The sequence below is a fragment of the Somniosus microcephalus genome, chromosome 7 (assembly GCF_052327205.1).
Source record: "Somniosus microcephalus isolate GS21.2 chromosome 7, FLI_Smic_1.0, whole genome shotgun sequence".
Lineage (NCBI taxonomy): Eukaryota > Metazoa > Chordata > Chondrichthyes > Squaliformes > Somniosidae > Somniosus > Somniosus microcephalus.
This window is the reverse complement of record NC_140993.1, coordinates 23,183,622-23,210,512: the sequence shown is the minus strand read 5'-3', so window position 1 is coordinate 23,210,512 and position 26,891 is coordinate 23,183,622. Positions and strand designations below refer to the sequence as shown.

The 26,891-nt window shown below is 47.0% G+C and overlaps 1 protein-coding gene across 1 annotated transcript in view; it reads right to left on the bottom strand.

Annotated features, from left to right (window-relative positions):
* The window catches only part of LOC147114555 (cadherin-7-like), a 190,992-nt gene that overhangs the window by 58,836 nt on the left and 105,265 nt on the right, over window positions 1-26,891 (bottom strand). Inside the window, exon 5 of the mRNA XM_085992295.1 lies at window positions 22,448-22,615. Coding sequence (XP_085848421.1) covers window positions 22,448-22,615 — 168 coding nt within the window. The remainder of the gene's footprint in view (window positions 1-22,447; window positions 22,616-26,891) is intronic.

Below are 26,891 nucleotides of genomic sequence, written 5' to 3'. Positions count from 1 at the left end.
CAGGTGTTTTGCACCAGTACCAACGTCGCATCACGGCTTTCAGAGCTCCCACGTCCCAGCAGAGCTGAAGAACGCTGAATATGTGTTCATCCGCCACGACGCTCATCGGGATCTGCTCAAGGCCCCTTACACTGGTCCTTTCCGCGTGATAGAGCCGGGAGACAAAACTTTCTCGGTGGATATCGGAGGTAAACTGGAACACATTTCGGTTGACCGGTTAAAGCCGGCACACTTGGACCTTGGCCGCCCGGTCGAGACCGCACAGCCGCCAAAACGTGGCCGACCACCCACAGTCGCCGTGCCAGATCAAGCACAACCGCCCGCCAGCCCGCCCGCCGTCCAGCAGCTTCCACTCCAAGTGTACAGAAGTCGCTCTGACAGGCTTGTCAGGCCTCCTTGCCGTTTCACTTTTTCTGTTAAAGACAATTCTGGGGGGGCGCATGTGGCGGAGCCACTAAGGGACTCCGATCAAATGTATATAATTCCCTTTAACAATATGTTAGATACAGCCTGAGTCTGTATCTTTGTATATACTGTTTGCATGTACAGAGCGCGGTCCCTTTAAGAGCGCGGGCAAACACGATGATGTCACGCCGTTCATCACGTGATCCCCCACCGGCGGGAAAAATGTGATGACGTCATGACGCCAGCCACGGGACCGCCCTAGCAGTCCTCGTGGAGCCTCCGAACTGACTAGACCTGTATTCGTAGTTCTCGTGCATTTGTTTGTTTAACTTAGTTTGTTTTACATTAAACATCGTTTGTTTGATCGCCTGAGTTGACCTCAGTCTCTTGATAGGAACTAGACATTCCTACAACAGAAAATGGGTTTATCACCAAAAATACGCCTGTGTAATCAGAGTGTCCAGTCCACCACCTGTGAGTAACCTGATTTAAAATGACTGAAAATTACTTTAAAAATTCTATACTGAACTACTTAATAGTTTAATTGGTGTACACGAGTCAGTTTTTTTAGTAAATGGAATATTTTTTGACATGAAAAGACTTCCAAAATGTGGCGACTGGAGCCTGTGTGCCTCAGACAATGAGCGCAGTTTGAAGAGCCTTCCCGAACCAGCGCTATCGGCGGAATCTCACAATGTCCACCTGGGGTGGGGGGGGGGGGGGCGTGGCCGGTTCTGTGGGCGTGGCCTGATCCGGGCAAATTGAAGCTTGAACCAGCAGAAAAGATCGCGGCAAACACGAGCGCCAGTGGTTTTGGGCGTAACCCACTTACGTTTCAAATTCCCCGCTTTTTTGTGCTGGTTCGGCCGGTTTAGCCTGGATTGCGCTGATGTTCGCAGCAGAAATGAACGGGAACTTGAACCCCTTGGCCTAGAAATTGGGTTGGGGTGCCAAAGTGGTGCAAAAGTCACCTGAGCGCAGGATTTAGCGCAGCGTTCAAGGCTTTAACGATCGTCAGATTTTCAGTTTCATTGCTCCTCGAGGGACACGGGGTGAGGCTCGAGGCGCTCCGCGTCCCTCTTAGGGCGCTGAAACTGAATATCGCAGCGCAACGTGCCGCAGCGCCACACGCTGCGGCACGGCACGCTGCGGTACTGCAGGCCTTCCTCCAACTGTTAAGGGGGAGGTGCCTGCAACAGCGCGATTCCCGCTCGCGAGTGCTGGCAAAGGAGCCCGGCACCAAGGAGAAGTGCCGGGCTCTCGGGAAACAGCCGACATTGCCGCGGGGGGGTGGTTAGGAGGTCGGGGACGGAGGTGCTGGCGCCCCTCACCTCCACCTTAACTTGTGCCGCTGCCGGCACAGTAAGGCCCTGTGAACCGGGCACGGGTAGCGAGCGGCGCAACTGCGGCGTTCGCTACCAAATATCGCGAACGGGGCACGAATGGGGCGCTGTGCACACCGATGACATCATCGGTGGTGGTGCAGCGCAAATGCCTAACGCCACCATTAGCGCCCCTACTGAACATCGTGGGAGACGCAGCCAGTGGCGCTACAGCCACTGACTGCCTCTTTAGGCGCTAACAGGTGGTGCTACTCACCCAATTTCTCCCCCCTTATGTTTAATCATTGAGTACTTTATGACATCGTTCTCCACGGCTTCCCTCGAGTTCACCAACCTCCGACGCAAAACCCCAGTAAATCGCCCTGAGGCTGAGCAAAAATAACACCATGTGCCTTTCCGGTTTTGTTTCTACTTTCCTTTTTTTTCTCCCCTTCACATCTCGGAAGTGCTGAGTGATGTTGGAGATGCAAGCGGCACGGGTTGCCTGCAGGCCTTTCAGTACCTCACCCAAGGGGCAATTCTTCACGTGTGAAGCCTTGACAGCGAGTGCTGACAGCCTATTTGATCACCCGGGCCATTACAGATGAGCCAATCCTTTGCTCATCTAACAGCCAAGCACATACGCTTTCCAGCAACATCAACGAGTGGGATCACAAGCTTTTCTTTCCCTTCCCACTCACTGCTCAAGCCAGCTGAGGCCAATTGTTGAGCTCCAGCAGTCATTACCGTGAGCTTTATATGGTACTCTATCAATTGGATGCTCTTTTAAGACCTTCTGTAATTTACTTATATGATTAGTTCCAGTGAGATGGAGATATAATACGTCAGTTTGCTTTAACTCTGCTGCGATCAAGGGTCCGTGTGCCAGCAATGGCTGATGCTTGATTCGGTTGCTCAGAAATGCACCAAATCTGGCCAGTTTTTCTTCGAGCTGCTCTGCAGGGCCCTCCACAGAGATAACAAATCTGTGAAATGAATCATTAGCAGAACCGTGATATAGATAATTATGAGGGATTTCATTAGAGTACATCAGGAAAAACTGTTTCCACGGGCGGGAAGGTCGGTAACTAGAGGACACAGATTTTAGATAATTGGCATAAGAACCGAGGGGGGAAATTATTCTTTTTACGCAGCGATTTGTTGTGATCTGGAACGCGCTGCCTGAAAGGGCGGTGGAAGCAGATTCAATAGTTACTTTCAAAAGAGAATTGGATAATTACTTGAAGGGGAAATAGTTTGCCGGGCTATGGAGAAAGAGCAGGGGAGTGGGACAAATTGGATTGCTCTACCAACAAGCCGGCACAGGCACGATGGGCCGAATGGCCTCCTTCTGTGCCATATGATTCGATGATTCGACCATTCTAAGGTGTCTTACTTATAAGTGGGAGTGGGCCTTTGGCGTAGCGGTAGCATCCCCGCCGCTGGGCCAGAAGGTGTAGGGTTTCGAACCCCGCTCCAGACGGTCCCGGCAAGTGGAGTCGGAGCTCCGGCTCTAAATTCTGGGTTGACATCCAGCGGGATACTTGCATCCATGGGTGTGGGTGGCCCCCCCCCCCTCGTATGGGTTGTGGGAGCCCGTAAAACCCTCCCGCCATAGGACTAACCACCCTACTGGCTGGTATGTAGATGGTTACGGTCACGGAAGGAGCGTTAACACGGCCAGAAATCCTTCCACCACTTCATACAGTTCCCCAAAGGGAACAGTGTGAAAACACATACGACGGCGACTTATAAGTGCAGTTGTAAGAGAGTTGGGAGAGAGTTTTTTGCAGGGGTGGAAACTGAAGAAAGTAGGGGTGGGGGGGATGTGGGTGGAGAGCGATACGAGGAAGTGGTCAGAGATGGCCTTATCTGCAATTGACACAATGGGAGTAATGAGGCCACGAGAAATGGCAAGGTCGAGGGGATGGCCGTGAATATGTGTTGGGGAGTTTACATGGAGGGAGAGATTAAGGGAGGATAGGATGGCCCTGATGGAAACTTGGCTGAGGGGTGATGACACCTTACCCTTAAATGAAGCCTCCCCGCCTGGCTACACCTTCCACCACATGCCCCACCCAGACCGCCGTGGTGGCGGTGTGGCTCTCATCACCAAATCACACCTTGGTCTGTCCCCCTATTCCTCCGGCAGTTTCTCCTCCTTTGAGCATCTCAACTTATTCCACCCCTCTCAGCTCGCATTCAAAATTCTCGTTCTCTGCCGCCTACTCAAGTACCATAAACATTTTATTACCGAGATATCTTCACTGCTTAACTCCCTCAGTCTCTACGCCAAGTGACTTCTCATCCTCGGTGATTTCAACCTCCATCTCAATTTATCATGCTCTCTCTCCTCTGAGTTCACTACCCTCCTATCCTCCCTTAATCTCTCCTCCATGTAAACTCCCCAACCCATATTCACGGCCACCATCTTGATCTTGTCATCTCTCATGGCCTTGCTACTCCCATCATGTCAATCGCAGGTAAGGCCATCTCTGACCACTTCCTCGTATCGCTCTCCACCCACATCCCCCTTCCCCCCAGCCAACCCTACTTCCTTCAGTGTCCACCCCTGGAAAAACCTCTCTTCCCAACTCTCTTATGACTGCCCTTACAAAATCCCAACTGTCCAGCCTTTGGCCCTCCATTCACCACCCTATTTCTGCAGTTACTGATCTGCTCAACCACACCCTCACCACCACCTTTGATGTCCTACTCCCTATTAAAACAGTCTCTCTCACCCTGGCCATTCCCCCTGGTATGGCCCTCATCTTCGCTCCCTTAAATCCAAGGGACGCAGATTTGAACCGATATGGTGGGCAACTGGCTTAGCCATTCACCGCCAGATCTGGCTGGACCAAGTAAAGCACTATTGGGTCCTGCTCTCGTCTGCCAAAATTGCTCACTATTCCAAAATCATTCTGGAATGCAAAGATAAACCCGGGCTTCTATTCTCTACTGCTAAATATCTTCTTAAACCCCTCTCCCCTGTCTTCTCCGCCCTCACCTCCGACAACAAGTGTGAGGAGCTCATGGACTTCTATGTCTCTAAGATTGAGACCATCCGTTCAGCTGCCTCTGCCACTTCCCTTCCTTCCCCTAGCCCACCGGGTCAAAGTTCCTCTAAGGTTCCCCCCTGTCCTAGCCCTGAACCCACATCTTTCTCCAGTTTCTCTCCGATCTCCCCTCATGACCTCTGTGTGCTCATCTTGTCTATGAGACCCACTTCCTGCTCCCTCGACCCTATTCGCACCAAACTGCTGACCACCCAACTTCCTTTACTGGCTCCCATGTTAGCTGACATTGTTAACGTTTCTCTGTCCTCAGGTACTATCTCCTCTCCCTCAAATCAACCATCATCACCCCTCTCCTAAAAAAAAACAACCCTTGTACCCTCCGTCCTTGCAAACTATCGCCCAATCTCCAACCTCCCTTTCCTCTCCCCAAGTCCTTGAACGTGTTGTCACCTCCCAAATCTGTGCCCATCTTTCCCGCAATTACATGTTTGAATCCCTCCAATCAGGTTTCCGCCCCGCCACAGTACTGAAATGGCTCTCATCAAAGTCACAAATGACATCCTTTGTGACTGTGACAAAGGCAAACTATCCCTCCTCTCCCTTCTTGACCAGTCTGTAGTTTTTGACATGAATGACCACTCCATCCTTCTCTAACGCCTCTCCACTGTCGTCCAGCTGGGTGGGGCTGCACTCGCCTGGTTCCATTCTTATCTTATCTAATTGTAGCCAGAGAATCACCTGCAACGGCTTCTCTACCCGCTCCTGCATCGTTACCTCTGGTGTCCCCCAAGGATCTATCCTTGGCCCCCTCCTATTTCTCATCAACATCCTGCCCCTTGGCGACATCATCTGAAAACACAGCATCAGTTTCCATAAGTACGCTGACGACACCCAGCTCTACCTCACTACCACTTCTCTCGACCCCTCCACGGTCTCTAAATTGTCAGACTCCTTGTCCGACATCCAGTTCTGGATGAGCAGAAAATTTCTCCAATTAAATATTGGGAAGGCCAAAACCATTGTTTTCGGTCCCTGCTACAAACTCCTCCCTAGCCACTGACTCCATCCCTCTCCCGAACATCTGTCTGAGGCTGAACCACACGGTTTGCAACCTTGGTGTCAAATTTGAAATGAGCTTCCGACCACATATCAGTGGCATAACTAAGACCGCCTATTTCCATCTCCATAACATCGCTCATCTCCGCCCCTGCCTCAGCTCATCTGCTGCTGAAACCCTCATCCATGCCTTTGTTACCTCTAGACTTGACTATTCCAATGCACTCCTGGCCGGCCTCCCACGTTCTACCCTACATAAATTTGAGGTCATCCAAAATTCAGCTGCCCGTGTCCTAACTCGCACCAAGTCCCGGTCACCCCTCACCCCTGTGCTCGCTGACCTACATTGGCTCCCGGTTAAACAACGCCTTGATTTAAAGATTCTCATCCTTGTTTTCAAATCCCTCCATGGCCTCGCCCCTCCCTATCTCTGTAATCTCCTCCAGTCCCACAACACCCAGAGATCTCTGCGCTCCTCTAATTCTGGCCTCTCGAGCATCCCTGATTATAATCGCTCCACCATTGCCTTCTGTTGCCTAGGCCCTAAGCTCTGGAATTCCCTGCCTAAACCTCTCCGTCTCTCTACCTCTCTTTCCTCCTTTAAGACGCTCCTTAAAACCTACCTCTTTGACCAAGGTTTTGCTCACCTGTCCTAATTTCTCCTTATGTGGCTTGGTATCAATTTTTTTGTCTTATAACACTCCTGTGAAGCACCTAGGGACGTTTTACTACATTACAGGTGCTATATAAATGTAAGTTGTTGTTGTTGTTACACTGTCAGCACTGGGTTATGACAAGTAGCTGCTTCAGACACATGCAACTCATTGCCACCACCGCGCAGTGTCAGCTCTACGCCATTTCACTCTCGGGCCGTTCATGTGATTCAATGAATGCGCAGAGCTCTGCTCACAAAGGTTTTTGCCAAATGTTTCAAAAATAGTAAAGAGGTGACTGACCACACTTACAGTACTGTGCACAGTTCTGGTCTTCATCATATTGTTAAAAGGATACTGAGGCACTGAAGGTGGTGCTAAAAAAGGATTTAAAAGGATGATACTAGAATTGAGATGTTATACCTATCAGGAAAGACTGAACAGGCTGACGCTCTTTTCTCTAAAAAAGGGAAGGCCGAGGGGGTGACCTGATAGAAGCCTTTAAGAGAATTGTAAGAGTCATGAAAGTTTAAGAAAGAAAATGCTTTAAAATATTGGTTAAATAGTATAATAGTTAATTTACCTGACTGAGTTATTGTATTGAGAAACCCCCTCTTTTCTTGTTACAATAGTATAGGCTGAGAGACCCCCTTTATTTGTTGCTACAATGGTACAGCCTTTAAGCTTGTCACATGGTATCCAGCCATTTTACAGCTCAAGCACCACGAGGCTGGTGAAGGTAGAAGCTTTGAGGGCTGGAGCAATACAGTTTTTGACTGTGTGCGTTTAAACGTGTTTGCTTTGTAATTCTGTTTGTAAGGTGTTACAGTAAACAGTTTAAAGACAAAGTTATGGTTTGGAACGTTTTATTTCGACACGCGTCTACTCGTTGCTAAAGCCTCAAAATTCAGTGGCTGCATGTTTGGAAATTACGAAGTGCCACTTCAATAGTCAAAAACTAGCTCCCTAAGAAGGAAAGGACGGAATTGTCGGCGAACGTATATACATGAATGGTCACGGAGCCAGACGACAATATAAGAAAGCGAAGGTACAGTGACTGTTACTTGCCTTGTTCATTCTATTGAGAAGCTAAATAAGAGCTGCGGGTAAAATGGCTGAGGCCTTATGGAGCCGTGAGGAGCTTCCCCCAGCCAGAAGGATTGTTGGCCAAAAGAGGGAAGTGAAGCTCACCCCAAAGGCAATGGAAGAGAAGTTACATAGAAGCATAAGTGCAAGGAGGGCTAAATTAGCTCAGATAACTGGAAGAATGAAGATAATTGATTGTCTCATGGAAGATAATGCTAATATTAAGAAAGTTGAAGACATAATGCATTATGATTTCTCCAAGTTGCATGAAGAATTTAGTGTACTCAATAAAGATGTATTAGCACTTCTGTCTGAAGAAGAGGGAAACGCTGATCAGCACAACTGGTTTGATCTTAAATCATCCAACATTTAGGACTATGTCAAGGCCACAGAACAGTGGATGTTAAAGATTCATCAAGATGCTGATACAGCAGAGAAAGATAAAGATGACGATGAAGTCGGACCAGATGATAGCATTTCAGAGACTTCAGCCAGACTGAGCAAAAATCAAAAAGAAGGTAGCTCTGTTTCTGGACACAGGTCAGTCGCTTCTACCACATGCTCGTCGCGACGCATGAGAGAAGAGGTTGAAAGGGCAGCGTTGATGGCGCACGCAGCATCTTTAGTGGAGAAGCAAGCTCTTGAACTGGAAGAGGCCCAACTGCAGGCCCAAGAGGCCCAACTGCAGGCCCAACAGGCCCAACAGGCCCAACTGCAGGCCCAACTGCAGGCTCAACAGGCCCAACAGGCCCAACTGCAGGCCCAACTGAAGGCAAAGAAAGAACAGCTGGAGCTAAAAACAGCTATTGTGGTCTCAAATGCCAAGTTGAGTGTGTATGAAGATTATGAAGGCTCACAGGATGGCATGAACGAATACTGCCAGTCAATGTTGTCACACAGAGTTAGATCCAGGGCACCTTCAAGAGTTAAAAGAGAGTCTGAAGGCCATCTCCTGGCATTACAGCATGGAAGAGAGGCCTCTCCACTAACAGGAGCACGTGATGCTACCCCAGACGTCAGACAGTTTAGACTAGACCCTGCTGATGACCACCAGAGGCCTGAAGACACAGAGAAAAGCCTATACCGAGTGATGCAACGTCAGAACGAAATTACAGAGATGCTTGTAAAACAACAGAATCTGTTTCGACTCCCTCAAAGAGACATACCAGTGTTCCAAGGCGACCCACTCAAGTATAAGCCCTTCATCAGATCCTTCGAACAAGCCATTAACTCCAAAACAGAGAGCAGCAGTGATAAGTTGTACTACCTGGGACAGTACACCAGTGGTAAACCACAAGACCTGGTCAGAAGCTGTGAACACATGAGACTGGACCGGGGATACATAGAAGCCAGGAAGTTGCTGCAGGAGCACTATGGTAACGAGCTGAAGATAGCCACTGCATATATTGAAAAGGCTATCAAGTGGCCACAGATCAGATCGGAGGACGGGGAGGCATTGAACACATATGTTCTTTTTCTCATAGGATGTCGCAACACCATGGAGGATGTTGAATTCATGGAAGAGATGGACAATCCTACGACCATGAGAATCATCATCTCTAAGCTTCCTTACAGGATGAGAGAACAATGGAGAGGAACAGCCTTTGAGATAATGGAGAGACAGAAAAGTAGAGCCAGGTTTGCAGACTTAGTGAATTTCATAGGCAAACAGGCTAAAATTGCTAGGGACCCATTGTTTGTAAACATCCAGGATGTCAGCCCAACTACTGATGGAAGAGTGAAAGCCAAGCCTGCTGAATCAAAGACTCTCAGGAAAGGTGGTTCCAAGGGAAGCAGCTTTGCAACTATTGTCACTCAGGCTGGAGAAGAAAAGCCTCAGAACTCATCTCCCAGAAAGAGCAGCACAGTGACGCCTGCTAATGCCTTTCAGAAGCCATGTTTATTCTGCCAGAAGAATCATACATTGGATTTCTGCAGTGACATCAAAGCACAGCCACATAAGGACAGAATCGAATTCCTGAAGTACAACGGCCTATGTTTTGGATGTCTCTCTCAGGGGCACCTGAGTAGAAACTGTAAGCAAAGAACAATATGCAGAGAGTGCACTCGGAAACATCCCAGTCTGCTGCATATCCACAAAGAAGAACAAGTCTCTAAGAAGAGTGAAGAAAACAATACCGACGAGAAGGTTGTTTCAAGTGCTCTGGTGTCACTAGAACCAGAGACTTGTGGATTCACTGGGGCCGGTGACAGTGATTGTATTCTTGCCATCGTACCTGTAAAGATCAAGTCTAAGAGGAGTGAGAAGTTTGTGGAGACTTACGCCTTCATGGATCCAGATAGTTCAGCAACGTTCTGCACAGAATCACTCATGCGACAGCTGAACGTTAGAGGCAGAAGAACAGAAATCCTATTACGCACCATGGGTCATGAGAAGTCAATGCAAAGTTATATCCTGTCCGACTTAGAAGTGTGTGGACTTGAAGAGAAGGACTTCATAGACCTGCCTAATGTTTTCACACAGAGGGAGATTCCTGTTAAAATAGGGAACTTAGCCCTGCAGAAGGATGTGGAGAGATGGCCTTACTTGGAAAAGGTGCGTCTCCCATATATTGAAGCAGAAATTGGCCTATTAATTGGAATCAATGCCTACAAAACTATGGAGCCATGGCAGGTGATAAACAGCAAGGATGACGGACCCTACGCCGTCAGGACAGCCCTTGGATGGGTAGTCAATGGACCAGTAAGGAGAGATGATGGCAACAAGTCGAACAAGGAGCAACGACAAAATGTAACAGTTAATCGTATCTCTATCGCAAACATTGAAGAGCTGTTGATACAGCAGTTCAACGCAGACTTTTCAGAACGCAGCTGTGAGGAAAAGACAGAGATGTCACAAGAAGATCATCAGTTCATGGATTTGATGACAAGGTCTACACAGTTCATTGATGGCCACTATCACATTGGTTTGCCACTGAGAAGACAGACCGCGAAGATGCCGAATAATCGCTGCATAGCAGAGCAGCGCACCATCAGTCTAAAGAGAAAGCTGAACAAGGACCCCGACTTTCACAAAGACTACAAAGGCTTCATGAGAAACATCATAGCGAAAGGCTATGCTGTAAAAGTGCCCGAGGAACAGTTGAACAGAGAAGATGGAAGGGTCTGGTACATTCCTCATCACGGTGTGTATCACCCAAAGAAGAAAAAGATCCGTGTAGTGTTTGACTGCACTGCCTCATTCAGAGGAACTTCACTGAATGACCAGCTGCTTCAAGGTCCTGATCTTACCATTACCCTCATTGGCGTCTTGACGAGGTTTAGACAAGACCTCGTTGCCATGATGGCAGATATAGAATCAATGTTCTACCAAGTCAGAGTCCCTGATGAAGATGCTGATCTTCTGCGTTTCCTTTGGTGGCCAGATGGTGACGTTAGTCAAGCTATGGTGGAATGTAGAATGGCTGTACACTTGTTCGGAGCCACATCATCTCCCAGCTGTGCAAGCTACGCTCTCAGAAAAACTGCAGAAGATGGCAAAGGCAAAGCACCATCAGAGGCTGTGGAGACAATCTTCAGAAACTTTTAGGTCGATGACTGTCTGAAGTCCGTGTCAACAGAAGACGATGCCATTGCACTGTCAAGAGACCTTAGAACTCTGTGTTCGAATGGAGGATTTCATCTGATTAAGTGGATAAGCAACAGCAGAGCAGTTCTAGCTTCTATCCCAGAAAAGGAAAGGGCCACTGAAGTCAAAGATCTGGACCTGAGCCACGATGTCCTTCCTATCGAGAGAGCTCTTGGTGTACAATGGTGCATTGAGTCAGACACGTTCAACTTCAGAATAATGGTGAACGAAAGACCATCCACAAGACGAGGGATTCTCTCCATGGTCAGTTCCATCTACGACCCTCTTGGATTCCTGGCACCACTCATTCTGCCGGTGAAGCTGATCCTACAAGAGCTGTGTAGAGACAAGAGAGGTTGGGATGAAGATATCCCAGAAGGTCAAGCTCAGAGATGGCTCAGATGGTTGACAGATTTGCAACAACTTTCTAGCTTCAATGTCAGCAGATGCATCAGGCCTGTGAGTTTTGGAGTTACAAAGACGGCTCAACTACATTATTTCTCGGACGCCAGTGAGGACAGCTATGGCACAGCTACTTACCTCTTGCTGACAAATCAAAAGGGCCAGAAACATTGTTCCTTCCTCAGGGGGAAATCCAGGGTGGCTCCGCTGAAGCAGGTCACCATCCCGAGACTGGAGTTGACGGCAGCGGTTGTTGCAGTTAAAGTTGACAAGGTGATGCGGAAAGAGTTACAGCTCCCACTAGAAGAATCTGTCTTCTGGACGGATAGCACGACGGTGCTGAAGTACATAGAGAATGAGAAGATACGCTTCAAGACCTTCGTAGCAAACAGAATCTCATCCATTAGAGAAGCTACACAACCATCTCAATGGAGGTATGTAAACACCTCATTAAACCCAGCAGATCAAGCCTCACGGGGATTGAAGGCTGAAAACTTCATGAGGAGTGAAACTTGGATACAAGGCCCAAGTTATCTGCTGGAAACAGAGAGATCATGGCCAGAAAGACCAGATATGCCAAGTCAGATTGCTGAAGACGACGTCGAAGTCAAGAGATCAGTCACAGCAAATCTCATAACTACGAAAGAGAACTTTGACACAGTGAACAAGCTTGTTAACCATTTCTCAGGATGGCACCAGTTGAGGAAAGCAGTTGTATGGTTTCTAAGGTTGAAAGAGTTGCTGCTACACCTGAGAAAAAAGTATCGAGCCACTATCAGTCAGTCTGAAAGTAACCCTGATAAGCAGAGAATGCTTCTACAGCAATATATGCACCAGCACAAGGCCACATTGGGTAAGAATTCATTGACCGTGGAGGATTTGGCCAAGGCTGAGATGGAGATAGTTTGCTTCAGTCAAAGACAAAGATATCTAGAAGAAATCGAAGCTTTACAGCGAAATACTCCAATCAAGAAAGGTAGTCATATCTACAAGCTGGACCCTACACTCCAAGATGGAGTACTGAGGGTGGGAGGGTGACTAAACAAATCTGCTATGCCAGAGGAGGCCAAGCATCCTGCTATCCTTTCTAAGGACCTCCGGGTTGCTACTCTCATTCTTCAGCATATACACCAGAGTATTGGACACAGTGGGAGGAACCACGTGCTTGCGAAGCTAAGACAAAGATACTGGATTCCAGGAGCTAATTCTGTAATAAGAAAAATACTTTCTGAATGCATTGTTTGCAGATGGTTACACGCTAGAGCTGGGGAGCAGAAAATGGCAGATCTGCCTGAAGACCGTTTGTTACCAGACAAGCCCCCATTTACAAACGTGGGGGTGGACTATTTCGGGCCTTTCGAGGTAAAGCAAGGACGGAGCCTTGTCAAGAGATATGGTGTGCTTTTCACTTGTTTGACCATCAGAGCAGTTCATACTGAGGTGGCACACACGCTTGACACTGATTCCTGTATTAACGCCCTGCGGCGCTTTGTCTGTAGAAGAGGACAGGTGTCCATTATGCGTTCTGATAATGGCACTAATTTTGTCGGAGCAGAGAGAGAACTACGGGAAGCTATTGAAGGTTGGAATCAGCTTAAAATACAGGAAGCCATGATGCAAACAGGAATTAAGTGGATCTTCAATCCACCGGCTGCATCCCACCATGGAGGTGTCTAGGAAAGACAGATACGCACCGTAAGAAAACTACTCAGTTCTGTACTGAAGCTGCAAGTGCTTGACGACGAGGGACTTCAAACCGTTCTGTGTGAGGTTGAAGCCATCATTAACGACCGACTGATAACTAAGACACCTGATGATCCCAATGACCTCGAAGCCCTGACCCCGAACCACCTGCTGTTGTTGAAAACACAGCCAGTCATGCCCCCGGGAGTCTTCAAAAAAGAAGATCTGTATGCACATCGGAAGTGGAGGCAAGTTTAGTATATGTCAGACCTTTTCTGGACCAGATGGACAAGAGAATACTTACCTCTGCTACAGGAGCGTCAAAAATGGTCCAAAGTAAAGAGGAACTTCATTGCCGGAGACATCGTCTTAATCATGGATGATTCAGCCCCTAGAAATTCTTGGTTGATGGGAAAAATAATTAAGACCATGCCAGACTCCAGAGGTGTTGTTCGTCGTGTTTGTTTGCAAACCAAGACCAGTACCCTGGAAAGACCGATCACAAAGCTCTGCCTGCTACAAGAAGCAACGTGAAAGGTTCCTGAACAAAAAAAAATGGACATTTATATTGTAAATATGTTGAACTCATTAGTTTATGACTCTTAATGTTTGAGTAGTTGATATGCTTCATGTGCCTAGTCAATTAGGGGCCAGAATGTAAGAGTCATGAAAGTTTAAGAAAGAAAATATTTTAAAATATTGGTTAAATAGTATAATACAGTTAATTTACCTGACTGACGTATTGTATTGTGAAACCCCCTCTTTTCTTGTTACAATAGTATAGGCTGAGAGACCCCCTTTATTCTTGCTACAATGGTACAGTCCTTAAGCTTGTCACATGGTATCCAGCCATTTTACAGCTCAAGCACCACGAGGCTGGTGAAGGCAGAAGCTTTGAGGGCTGGAGCAATACAGTTTTTGACTGTGTGCGTTTAAACATGTTTTGCTTTGTAATTCTGTTTGTAAGGTGTTACAGTAAACAGTTTAAAGACAAAGTTATGGTTTGGAACGTTTTATTTCGACACGCGTCTACTCGTTGCTAAAGCCTCAAAGCTCAGTGGCAGCATGTTTGGAAATTACGAAGCGCCACTTCAAGAATGAAAGGGTAGGCTTGGAGAAAATGTTTCCACTTGTGGGGGAGTCCAGAACTAGGGGCCATAAACACAAGATATTGACTAATAAATCCAATCGGGAATTCAGGAGAAATTTCTTTAACCAGAGAGTGGTGAGAATGTGGAACACAGGGAGTGGTTGAGGTGAATAGGATAGACCCATTTAAGGGGAAGTGAGATAAACACAAGAGGGAGAAAGGAATGGAAGGTTCTGTTGATGGGGTGAGATGAAGTAGGGGTGGGAGGAGGCTGGTGTGGAGCATAAACACCGACATGGACCAGTTGGGCCAAATGGCCTGTTTCTGTGCCGTACATTCTTTGTAATCTATGTAACTGTCCTGCCACCTCTAACAATGATGGTCCAGCAGGACGCTTTGTGTTTAAAGTTGCAGTTATACAAAGGCAAGGTGAAGCTCAATTAATGGGGCTTGAAGTAGTCTCACGTTCTTTGTCCGTGATCAGTATGCTCCCGGATCAGCAACCTTTCCTCCCCAGTAATAACTGCAATGTTTGTATCACACTTCTTCGGCAGCACCTCCCAAACCCGCGACCTCTACCTGCTAGAAGGACAAGGGCAGCAGGCGCATGAGAACACCGCCAGCTCCGAGTTTCCCATCCAAGTCACACACCATCCTGACTTGGAAATATATCATCGTTCCTTCATCGTCGCTGGGTCAAAATCCTCCCTAACAACACTGTGGGAGTACCTTCACCACACGGACTGCAGCGGTTCAAGAAGGCGGCTCACCAGCACCTTCTCAAGGGCAACTAGGGATGGGCAATAAATGCTGACCTTGCCAGCGACGCCCACATCCCGAGAATGAATAAAAAAAACACTGATGCAAATACACTCCCACCCCCCACAAAACAAGTGGGCCATTAGGTACTTGTTTAGTGTACTGAACATTTAACAGATTTACGAGAGTTTATATTCCCTCGATGTGACAGGTTTCCTGTGTTACCTGTGCCTCACTCTGATTGTCACTCTGTTTCTCTCAGCCCACCACATTATCCATTTTATTTATTATCCGTTTTTCACTTGCAGTGGAGTGCCATCTGGTGCAAGCTCAAGGGAAAAAAAGATAACAGTGAGTTTAGACAGGGGGAACAAGCTTTCTTCGATTGATTTCCGGATGAACACTAAACATTTATGTAGCACTGGGTGTGGACAGCGCCTCAATGCAGATGTTCTCAGATTGTGACTCCGATTGTACAGCCTTTGTCTGGAAGCAGAGCGGCAGTTACCAGTAGATTGGCGATGACTGGCACTGAGGGGAGGAAAATTTCACCCATTGGCTTGGAAGGAGGGATGGACTCAGGAAAGGAAATTTCAACACTTTGATAGAGGATAATGATGGCAATCATGGGTTGAGGGAGCAGCAATGTCTGACCAGTTGCAAATTTCAGAAGATACTGGAGCGATGGGATTTTCCTGATTGTTTTGCATAATTGTACGCATCTGTCTTTCGGATGAGACGTTAAACCGAGGCCCGGTCTGCTCTTTAAAATTACAAAGGGATGTTGATAGATAAAGTGAATGGACAAAACTGTGGCAAATCAAATTTCAATGTAAGCAAATGTGAGGTCATCCACTTTGGACCTAAAGAGGATAGAACAGGGTACTTTCTAAATGATGAAAAGCTATAAACAGTGGAGGTCCAAAGAGACTTGGGGGTCCACGTACATAGATCATTAAAATTTCATGAACAGGTATAGAAAATAATCAAAAAGGCTAATGGGATGCTGCCCTTTATACTTAGAGGACTAGAATACAAGGGGGTAGAAGCCATGCTGCAGCTGTACAAAACCCTGGTTAGACCACACCTGGAGCACTGTGAGCAGTTCTGGGCACCACACCTTAGGAAGGATATATTGGCCTTGGAGGGAGTGCAGCGTGATTTACCGGAACTCAAGGGTTAAGTTACGAGGAGAGATTACAGAAATTTGGGTTGTATTCCCTAGAATTTAGAAGGTTAAGGGGTGATCTGATTGAAGTTTTCAGGATAGTAAGGGGGATACGGTAGATAGAGAGAAAGTATTTCTGCTGGTGGTGGATTCTAGGGGCTGGATTTTACCTGCTGAGATGAGTTGGGGGCGGGACTGCTGCCTTCTGGGTTCTAGTCCCACCCCCAGTGACGTCTGACAAACAGACGCTATTTTGCCCTTATTGGCCTTGTTATGCCCGCCCTGCGGGCTTGCCGGCCAATTAAGGGAAAGCTGGTGTCAGATAACGTCAGTTGATGGTGCTTCATTTGCCGGTTTTCTTAAAGGGACATGTACCATTTATTTTTGACAGATGATTTGACAGTGTTTAACAGCATTGAGGTGCTGTCAAACACTGACCATCACTGTACAAAGGTGAGCCCTTGCATCCAGACTCTCCAATGACTCTCTCCTAAGGATAAAACAGATGGTAGCTGCAGATGAGGTTACAGAAGCGATGTCACTTCTCCCAATGAGGTGAGGCCACACAAACACTTCAAAGATTGTCACCTACAGAAAAATCTAAACACATTAAAAATGACTTTCCCAACATCTCCTTACCTCTGATACTCACCAGTGTCCCATTGGATTCTTCACACCACTTCTGCAGCTGTCATCGATACACAAACATTACAACAGACCCACAGCACACCTCACTTACCCTGGCGGGGTTCCCCAATGTTGGGAAGCCCGCAGCAGAAGTCTCAAAATGGGAAAAAGCCTCTTAACTGCCTGTTAACTACCTGCTAACAGGCAGTTAAGTGGCTATAATCCTCTTCCCGCTGCTGGGAATCGGGTCCCTGCACAAATTGGGGATCGACTCCCGGGAAGATTGGTTGGAGGCGGGCTAGGAGCGGGTTCGGGACCCGCTCCCATTCTTTTTGATTTTGCCAGCAGTCCCGCCTCCGAACCCGCCTCCTCAGGGCTGGTAAAATCCAGCCCTGGACTAGGGGGCATAGTTTAAAAATTAGAGCCAGACCTTTCAGGAGTGAAGTTAGGAAACACTTCTACATACAAAGGATGGTAGAAGTTTGGAACTCTCTTCCACAAACAGCAATTGATGCTAGATCAATTGTTAATTTGAAATCGGAGATTGATAGCTTTTTGTTAACCAAGGGTATTAAGGGATATGGGCCAAAGGCAGGTCCATGGAGTTAGGTCACAAATCAGCCATGATCTCATTGAAGGTTGGAACAGGCTCGAGGGGCTGAATAGCCTACTCCTGTTCCTATGTTCCTATGTTCCTAAGGTGGACGTAAAAGATCCCATGAGCAGGGTATTTATCCCTTAATCAACATCACTAAAACAGATTATCTGGTCATTATCACATTGCTGTTTGTGGGAGCTTACTGTGCGCAAATTGACAGCCGCGTTGCCTACATTACATCAGTGACTACACTTCAAAAAGTACTTCATTGGCTGTAAAATGCTTTGGGACGTCCTGAGGTCATGAAAGGTGCTGTAGAAATACAAGTCTTTTTATTTATACATCTATAAGCAATTGGAAATGTTGTTTGGATCTGTGAGGTAAATCTATGGCGGTTTTACACTTTCATCTGGGTTTTGACTCTGTGCATTAAACAATAAGCAGCAAAAAAAAAATCTAGTGAATAAAAGACATGTTACAAAGTAAACTAAAACATGAATCAATGAAAACTCATATCTGAAAAAGAAATGAGAATCAGTTGTTGTTGAATAAAAGAAATATTAGTGCTCATGACATGGAAGTTGCTTTATATAAACTATTTGTCCAGCACTTTTTTTAAACTGGTAATAATTTGTAATGTTCATAATGGACTTGGAAGAAGAACTGACATGCTTCCCATCAGCTGAGTATTGAATACTTTTATAGGCCATGGAAGACAATCCATCACACCAAAAGGCCTTTTAACTTTTTTCCTTCCTATTTTCTACCCTTAGAAGATAAGAACATAAGAATTAGGAGCAGGGGTAGGTCATACAGCCCCTCGAGCCTGCTCCGCCATTCAATAAGATCATGGATGATCTTCGACCTCAACTCCACTTCCTCGCACTAGCCCCACATCCCTTGATTCCCTTAGAGTCCAAAAATCTATCGATCTCCGCCTTGAATTTGCTCAACGATTCAGCATCCACAGGCCTTTAGCTCCCGGAGGTTCCGACTCGCCATTGGGACGAAGCTTTGTTTTTTACTAATTCTCAGACAAAGCGGCATTTATTTCCCAACCCTAGTTGCCCTGAGGAGATGGTAGCGAACCTTCTCCTCGCAGCGGTTTGACACAGCCGAGCGGTTTGCTAGGCCACTACAGAGGGTAGTAAAGCGTCAACTGTGTTGGTGTGCCAGTCCGGGTAAGGACGGCAGGTTTCGTTCCCTAAAGGACATTCTTAAACCAGTTGGGTTTTTAAAAGAAAGACTTGCATTTATATAGCGTCTTTCACAACCTCAGGACATCCCAAATGCTTTACAGACAATGAAGTACTTTTGAAGTGGAGTCACTCTTGTAATGTGGGAAATGCGGCAGCCAATTTGCGCACAGCAAGGTCCCACAAACAGCAACGTGATGATGACCCAGTAATCTGTTTTGGAGTGTTGGTTGAGGGAGGAATATTGTCCAGGACACCGGGGAGAACTCCCCTGCTCTTCAACTAGTGCTGTGGGATCTTTTATGTCCAACTAAGAGGGCAAATGGAGCCTCGGTTTAACGTCGCATCCGAAAGACGGCACCTCCGACAGTGCAGCACTCCCTCAGCACTACACTGGGAGTGACAGCTTAGATTTTGTGCTTAAGTCTCCGGGAGTGGGACAGTGAACCCCAACCTCAGAGGCAAGAGTGCTACCCACTGAGCAACCAATGACATTCGGCTTTACGACAATCTGACAGCTTCATGGTCACTCTTAGTGACACCAGCTTTATTATTTCCAATTTTCTTTTAAAAACTTAATTCCAATGTGAGATTATGAACTCACATTCTCTAGATTATTAATCCAGGCCTTGGGATTGTTAGACTAAGTACCATAACCACTACACTACAGTACCCATGAATGAGTGATAGGTCCCCTCTGGTAGCTTTTTAAATTGATTATTCCTCATGTGTCAGCTTAAAGAGTAAATGTTGACAGCCTAGTCCATCATGCAAGGCATTACAGTCAAGCCTAATCCTGACTCGATACCCACCTCCACCCTATTGAAGGGATCAGCAGTGGGAACGCCGGTTGATATGTTTTCCTCTTGCTAGTCCAAGAACACTAAGGCTAATTGCAACACTCCCAACTCCAGCGAACTCAGTGCAGAATAGGGATCAGAACCAGGCACCTTCTGGACCTTAGAGCAACAGTTCCAACAATCTCAGCACCAGGACATCACTGCAGGAGTTCCTCGGGGCAGTGTCCTAGGCCCAACCATCTTCAGCTGCTTCATCAATGACCTTCCCTCCAACATAAGGTCAGAAATGAGGATGTCGCTGATGACTGCACAGTGTTCAGTGCCTTCACAACTCCTCAGATAATGAAGCAGTCCATGCCCGCATGCAACAAGACCTGAACGACATTCAGACTTGGGCTGATAAGTGGCAGGTAACATTCGCACCACAGAAGTGCCAGGCAATGACTATCTCCAACAAGCGAGAGTCTAACCAGCTCCCCTTGACATTCAACGGTATTACCATCGCCAAATCCCCCACCAACAACATCCTGGGGGGTCACCATTGACCAGAAACTTAACTGGACCAGCTACATAAATACTGTGGCAACAAGAGCAGGTCAGAGGCTAGGTATTCTGCGGCGAGTGTCTCACCTCCTGACTGCCCAAAGCCTTTCCACCACCTACAAGGCACAAGTCAGGAATGTGATGGAAAACTCTCCACTTGCCTGGATGAGTGCAGCTCCAACAACACTCAAGAAGCTCGACACCATCCAGGACAAAGCAGCCCGCTTGATTGGCACCCCATCCACCACCTTAAACATTCACTCCCTCCACCACCGGCGTACCGTGGCTGCTGTGTGTACCATCTACAATGGCCCAGTAATTCCGTTCCAAACGCGTGAGTACGGTCGGGGTACTCACGCGTCTGGCCGGAGGAAATGCCGTTTTTCAGCATGCACAGCGCATGCGGGGAAAACTGGCATTTCCTGTCCTCTGAACGAAGGGGCTCAGAGGCAGAACGTGCGCGACTGCACAGGCAGCGCGTGCGCAGTAAAATTCCTTTTTTTTTTTCAGAGTTGCGCGCGTGTAAAGGCCTCCGGTCTTTACGCGTGGAAAAACAAGACGTAAGTATTTAGTTTTTCAGGTAAGTGGGCTTTTAGTACAATGTAGAAATTTTTTTTCCACAGGTTTGTTATTTTTAAAGAATTTACAGGATGGTAAGTTTAGTTTTAGACCCTATTTTTAAAAAATTTATTTTTTTCAAAAAATTGATTAATTGTTTAAAACATTTTTTAAAACTTATTTATAGTTATTATAATCAGTGGGATGTTTTTTAAAATTTTATTTAAAGTTAAAGTAGTGTTTTGGCAGCCCACACTTTTCATGAGTTTGACAGTTCTTACTCTCAAACTCATGAATGAGTTTCCCCTCCCCTGATTGGTTGTACAGTGCTCACCTGATCCCAGCCGGCACATCGCACTAACTACGCCGCTGGATCAGGTAAGCACATCGCGCCGACATCGGAACCGGGCCTGTGACAGGAAATGCAAGCAGGCCCGGGCTTCAGATGTCGGCGCACAGGGTGAGTGCAGATCGGGGGGCTTGCACGCGCGGCAAGCTCCTGATCCTAATTTCAGGGCCAATATGCACTGCAGCAACTCGCCAAGGCTTCTTCGGCAGCACCTCCCAAACCCGTGACCTTTTTCACCTAGAAGGACAAGGGCAGCAGGCGCATGGGAACACCACCACCTCCAAGTTCCCCTCCAAGTCACACACCATCCTGACTTGGAAATATATCACCATTCCTTCATCGTCGCTGGGTCAAAATCCTGGAACTCCCTCCCTAACAGCACTGTGGGAGTACCTTCACCACACCGACTTTTTAAAAAATTCATTCACGGGATGTGGGCGTCGCTGACAAGGCCAGCATTTATTGGCCAGCCCTAATTGCTCTTGAGGGACTGCAGCGGTTCAAGAAGGCGGCTCACCACCACCTTCTCAAGGCAATTGGGGATGGGCAATAAATGCTGGCCTTGACAGTGACACTCACATCCCAGGAACGAATTTAAAAAAAATGAGCATTTACTAAACAACCCACACAGCACACCCAAAACGGGGGACCGAAGCTCGGTATTGAATGCACAACAAAACCAGAACCCTCAACAAAAGCAAAACACTGCAGATGCTGGAAATCTGAAATAAAAACAGAAAATGCTGGAAATACTCAGCAGGTCAGGCAGCATCCGTGGAGGGAGAAACAGAGTTAACATTTCAGATCGATGACCTTTCGTCAGAACCAGAAAAAGTTAGAGATGTAACAGGTTTTAAGCAAGTGCAGGGGCAGATAAAGTGGGGAGGGGAGGAAAGAACAAAGGGAATGTCTGTTATCGGGTGGAAGGCGGGAGACATTAACTGACAAAAGGGATGATGGGACGAGGCAAAAGGAGATGGTAATGGGACAAGTAAAGAAACAAAAGATGAGTTCAGAAGAGGTGTAAATGGGAATAGCAGAATCATCAACAGCTGCCCTCTCAAAAAATGGGGGTAGAGGTTGTGGTCTGAAATTGTTGCACTCAGTGTTGAGTCCGGAAGGCTGTAAAGTGCTGGATCGAAAGATAAAGGTGCTGTTCCTCGTTGAGCTTCATTGGAACAGTGTAAGAGGCCGAGGACAGAGAGGTCAGAGTGGGAGTGGAGCGGAGAATTAAAGTGACAGGCGACCGGAACCTCAAACCCTCAGCTCTTGCAGTAGAGATGCGATCGGGTCAGTATATAAAACAGTCAGGACTGAAAGGACGCTTGAGGGTGGTCTCCACATCCTGAATTATTTATCTCTTTTTATCTCAGGCTGACAGATTGCCGCTCCAGGTGGCCTTTGCGAACAAGTTACGCTGTATGTTTGTAAAAGCAGTTATGGTTACAAGTTTATGCTAATAGTTCCAGGAAGACATTAAGCCCTGTCTTCAATATTTATATCTTTTATGATAATGAGAATTCCCGTTGAGCTGGAAGTTACTTACTGTGCTGGAATTTCGGTCTGTTGTCATTAACATCAGACAAGGTGATGGTCACGGTTGTTGTCGCTGAGAGGCCCCCCCTTAGCCCAGCCATGTCCTTCGCCTCTATAATAACCAGGTGCTGTTCTTTGGCTTCCCTGTCCATATTAGGTAAAGCAACGCGAATAATTCCTGTGGAACATATTCCCCACTTGGTTTGAGAAAAAACATTCTTGTACAACAAGTCAGATAAGAACTCACTTAACAACAAACAAAAATTGAAAATCCAATTGTTTCTATTAACTTGTATAAAGCCATAGTCACAATTCGAAAGGATGTCCCTATGGGATAATATGTGCGAATCGCTAAGAGGTAATTTCTGCTGGTGTGAGTAATTTGAGGTTCATTCTTTTCCACGAAATGACATTTCAGCTGCCTAAATCAGGTCAGACCTATTTTATTGAATACTTCTATCTAGGACACTTAAAGCGCAGAGAAAATGTATGTCAGTTGTAGCTAAGATACGAGCACCCTCTTACACTTCGCAGGCTAAGCATTTCATTTTCCACGGAGGTACTTGCCCATTTATTTCATGAAATCAAAGTTAGATAATCACTGGCTTTCTCTTGTGTGGCTAGGTTGACTCAGTGAGTGGCCGTGAGGGGGGAACAATGGAAAAAAAAACCCTAGGCCTGGAGCACAAACTGCGCCATTTCTCGTGCCCACTCGCCCGAGGTCAAGTTGCGCTCAAATTTGTGCCAATCCCATTCGCACGCGCCCGAACGCAAACTGGGCGGAATTGTCCAATGTGGTTTGAACGTAAGTGGAATGGAACCAATGGGGCCCCAAGGTGCTACTGTGTAGGGCTCTAAAAGTGGGAGCAAAAGAATATCTCCTTTCGAGTGAGGCTGGAGAGTGCAAGGAAAGCAGGACACAACTCGCTGTCATACAGGTTTTTAATTCATTCCTTTAAATTTCTCTGTAGAGAGTCTCCATTGTCTCAAACCTTTTACTTCTCACAGATAACTGACTCAGAGGAGAAGGCTGTGAGAAAGAATGCTTTCAACTTCATGGACGGTGATCTATCGGCCCTCCTGGGTGAGATAAAGGGAAACAGAAAGAACTTGCATTTCTATAGCGCCTTTCACGACCTCAGGATAGAAACATAGAACATAGCAAAATAGGAGCAGGAGTAGGCCATTCGGCCCTTCGAGCCTGCTCCACCATTCAATATGATCATGGCTGATCCTCTATCTCAATACCATATTCCCGCTCTCTCCCCATACCCCTTGATGCCTTTTGTGTCTAGAAATCCATCTATCTCCTTCTTAAATACAGGAAACTTCCTGGTATCCGGCACTGACGGGACCGAGCTGGTGCCGTACCATCAAAACTGCCGTAGAAACCAGCGCTAATGTTAAAACATACGGAGCTTTTCAGCTCCGTGTGAATCAACAAACCCTGTTGCTTAGCAACAGCTTCAAAACAGTCGGCCGCAGCTTAAAAGTGTCTCTGTAGCTAAGCAACAGCTTCAGCTAGACCTTGCAGAGCCTGACTGGGAAAAAAAAAGCAACGAGAAGTAAAAAAACTTATAGGAAACGGCTCCTGAATTTTGCCGGTAGATAGAGCTTTCCGGACATATAACCTCCGGTTAAACGAAAATTTCCTGTATATTCAGTGACTTGGCCTCCACAGCCTTCTGTGGTCGAGAATTCCACAGGTTCACCACCCTCTGAGTGAAGAAATTCCTCCTCATCTCAGTCCTAAATGTCCTACCCCATATTCTGAGACTGTGCCCCTTCGTTCTAGACCCCCTAGCCAAGGGAAATATCCTCCCTGCAACCAGTCTGTCTAGCCCAGTCAGAATTGTATAAGTTTCAATGAGATCCCCTCTCATTCTTCTAAACTCGAGTGAATACAGGCCTAGTCGACCCAATCTCTCCTCGTACGACAGTCCTGCCATCCCAGGAATCAGTCTGGTGAACTTTCGCTGCACTCCCTCTATGGCAAGTATATCCTTTCTTAGGTGAGGAGACCAAAACTGCACACAGTACTCCAGGTGTGGTCTCACCAAGGCCCTGTATAACTGTAGGATGTCCCAAAGTGCTTTACAGCCAATGAAGTACTTTTTGATGTGTAGTCACTGTTGTAATGTAGGGAAACGGGGCAGCCAATTTGCGCACAGCAAGATCCCACAAACAGCAATGTGATAATGGCCAGGTAACCTGTTTTATTGATGTTGATTGAGGGGATAAATAATGGCCAGGACGAACTCCTCTGCTCTTCTTCGAAATAGTGGCTGATGTACGAAAACTACTAGGCACTTGGTCTAAGCATTTAACAAAGCTTTAATCAACTGTTTTACAACATGGAGGTCTAGTTGTGTCCTTCACTAGTTCCTGTTAAGAATGTCCTGTGCAAGCTGGGCCCGTGCCCGAGTATTTATACTCTCCCTGGACAGCACCACCCGCAGGCCACTAAGTATTATTTCATGTCTTTCTTTAATGAATGACTGACTCATGTCAGTGGCCATGGGGTTTTTATGTTCACCTGAGAGGGCAGACGGGGTTTAACATCTCACTGAAAAACGGCACTGCTGCAATCTCTCAGTGCTGCACTGGAGAATCAGCCTGGACTATGTGCTCAATGGCTGCAGGCCTGAAGAGGCTCCGGTTGGTGGAGCAGAGGGGTGCCAGGACTCTGGGATCCATCCGTGAACTCCCCAGCCCTGCGGAACGGGGCTTTGGTTCCCTGCGACCGCAGGCCCCTCACTGCTGTCTCGACTAATCCTGCGCAGGTCCCCACCCCACCCCTCCACCCCCTTCCCCACCCCCACTGCCCCATGGCAGCAAGGATGGATCCAGACCTGTACAGGTTGAGGAACCTGCTGGCCTACATTTCCACAGTTAAGGCTCCGCTGCGTGTGCTTTGAAGTTTTCTGCGTGTTTGCGCTCCGAGACTCAAAAGGGACGCAAAGCAGGTGAGAACGGCTTCAAGGCTTCCTGCGGCAGTTGGTTTTCATCTGCCTCGGTCACAACTTGACGGGACCCTCAGCCAGTGGCTCAGTGGGCAGCACACTCGCCTTTGAGTCAGGAATGGGTTGTGGGTTCAACTCCCATGCCAGCGACTCGAGCACATAATCGCGGCTGATACTCCCTGTGCAGCGCTGAGGGGAATGCTGCACTGTCGGAGGTGCCGTCTTTCAGATGAGACATTAAACTGAGGCCTCGTCTGCTCTCTCAGGTGGATGTCAAAGATCCCACGACACAATTCAGAATAAGAGCTGCGGAGATGGCCTGGGGCCAATAGTTATCCCTTGACAATCACCATTAAAACAGATTATCTGGTCATTATCACATTGCCGTTGGTGGGATCTTGCTGTGCATAAATGGGCTGCCATGTTTTCTTACATTACAACAGTAACTGCACTTCAAAAAGTACTTCATTGGCTGTAAATCGCTTTGGGACATCCTGAGGTCGTGAAAGGTGCTATATAAATGCAAGTCTTTCTTTACGAGCAGGAAACCCGCATTTGTGACGTGGGAGGTGGTGGGGGGGGGATGGATTCGAACATGTTGTACCCAGGTCGGCGTGTTTCTGGGCGCAAACACGCAGGAAATTCCAGGCTCTGTGGATGAGGCTGTCGCTGCAAATCACCCTCGAGAAGAACAAAACCGTCCGGATAAAAAAAAAAATCGCCGAGGATCAACTGGGAGATGTAAAGTACTTTGTAATAGATTTTTCAGAGAGTCTCGACAAATTGCCCAGGGATGGCTTAGTGCAAGATAAAAACGAAAAAAAAAATCTAGAGTTTATGACTTTCGAAGGAAATTAGCATTCTAAATTAGGAGCACCGGGAAAAGATTCATGTCTTTGGAATGTGTGCAGATGCTGCTGTCATTAGTATTCACCACATTTCTTCTAAGGCGCTGTAACAGTTCTGATTTCCCCGCAGTATCGCTGGAAAGAAACTGTTTAAAGAAAGCTGCTTTTTCCTTTCATGAAGGAGCATTGAGGGAACGCAGTAAACTATTTTGACTCTTTTCTTCCTCAAAGTAACGTGGAAAATATTTACCCCTGTCATTAGATGGGAACGGTAGCGTAGTGGTAATGTCATCTGGGCTAGCCTCAACTTAATGATATCAAGTAGATGTGAATTCAAATCCCATAATGGCAGCTGGGAAATTTAATTTCAGTCAATTAAATAAATCTGGAATTAAAAAGCTAGTATCAGTAATGGTGACCGTGAACATATCGGATTGTTGTAAAAATCCATCTGGTTCACTAATGTCCTTTAGTGGAAGGAAATCTGCTGTCCTTACCCGGTCTGGCCTATATGTGACTCCAGACACACAACAACTCTTAACTGCTCTCTGAAATGACCTAGCAAGTCACTCAGTTGAAGCTAACAGCTATGAACCCCACACGGACTGCAGCGGTTCAAGAAGGCGGCTCACCACCAGCTTCT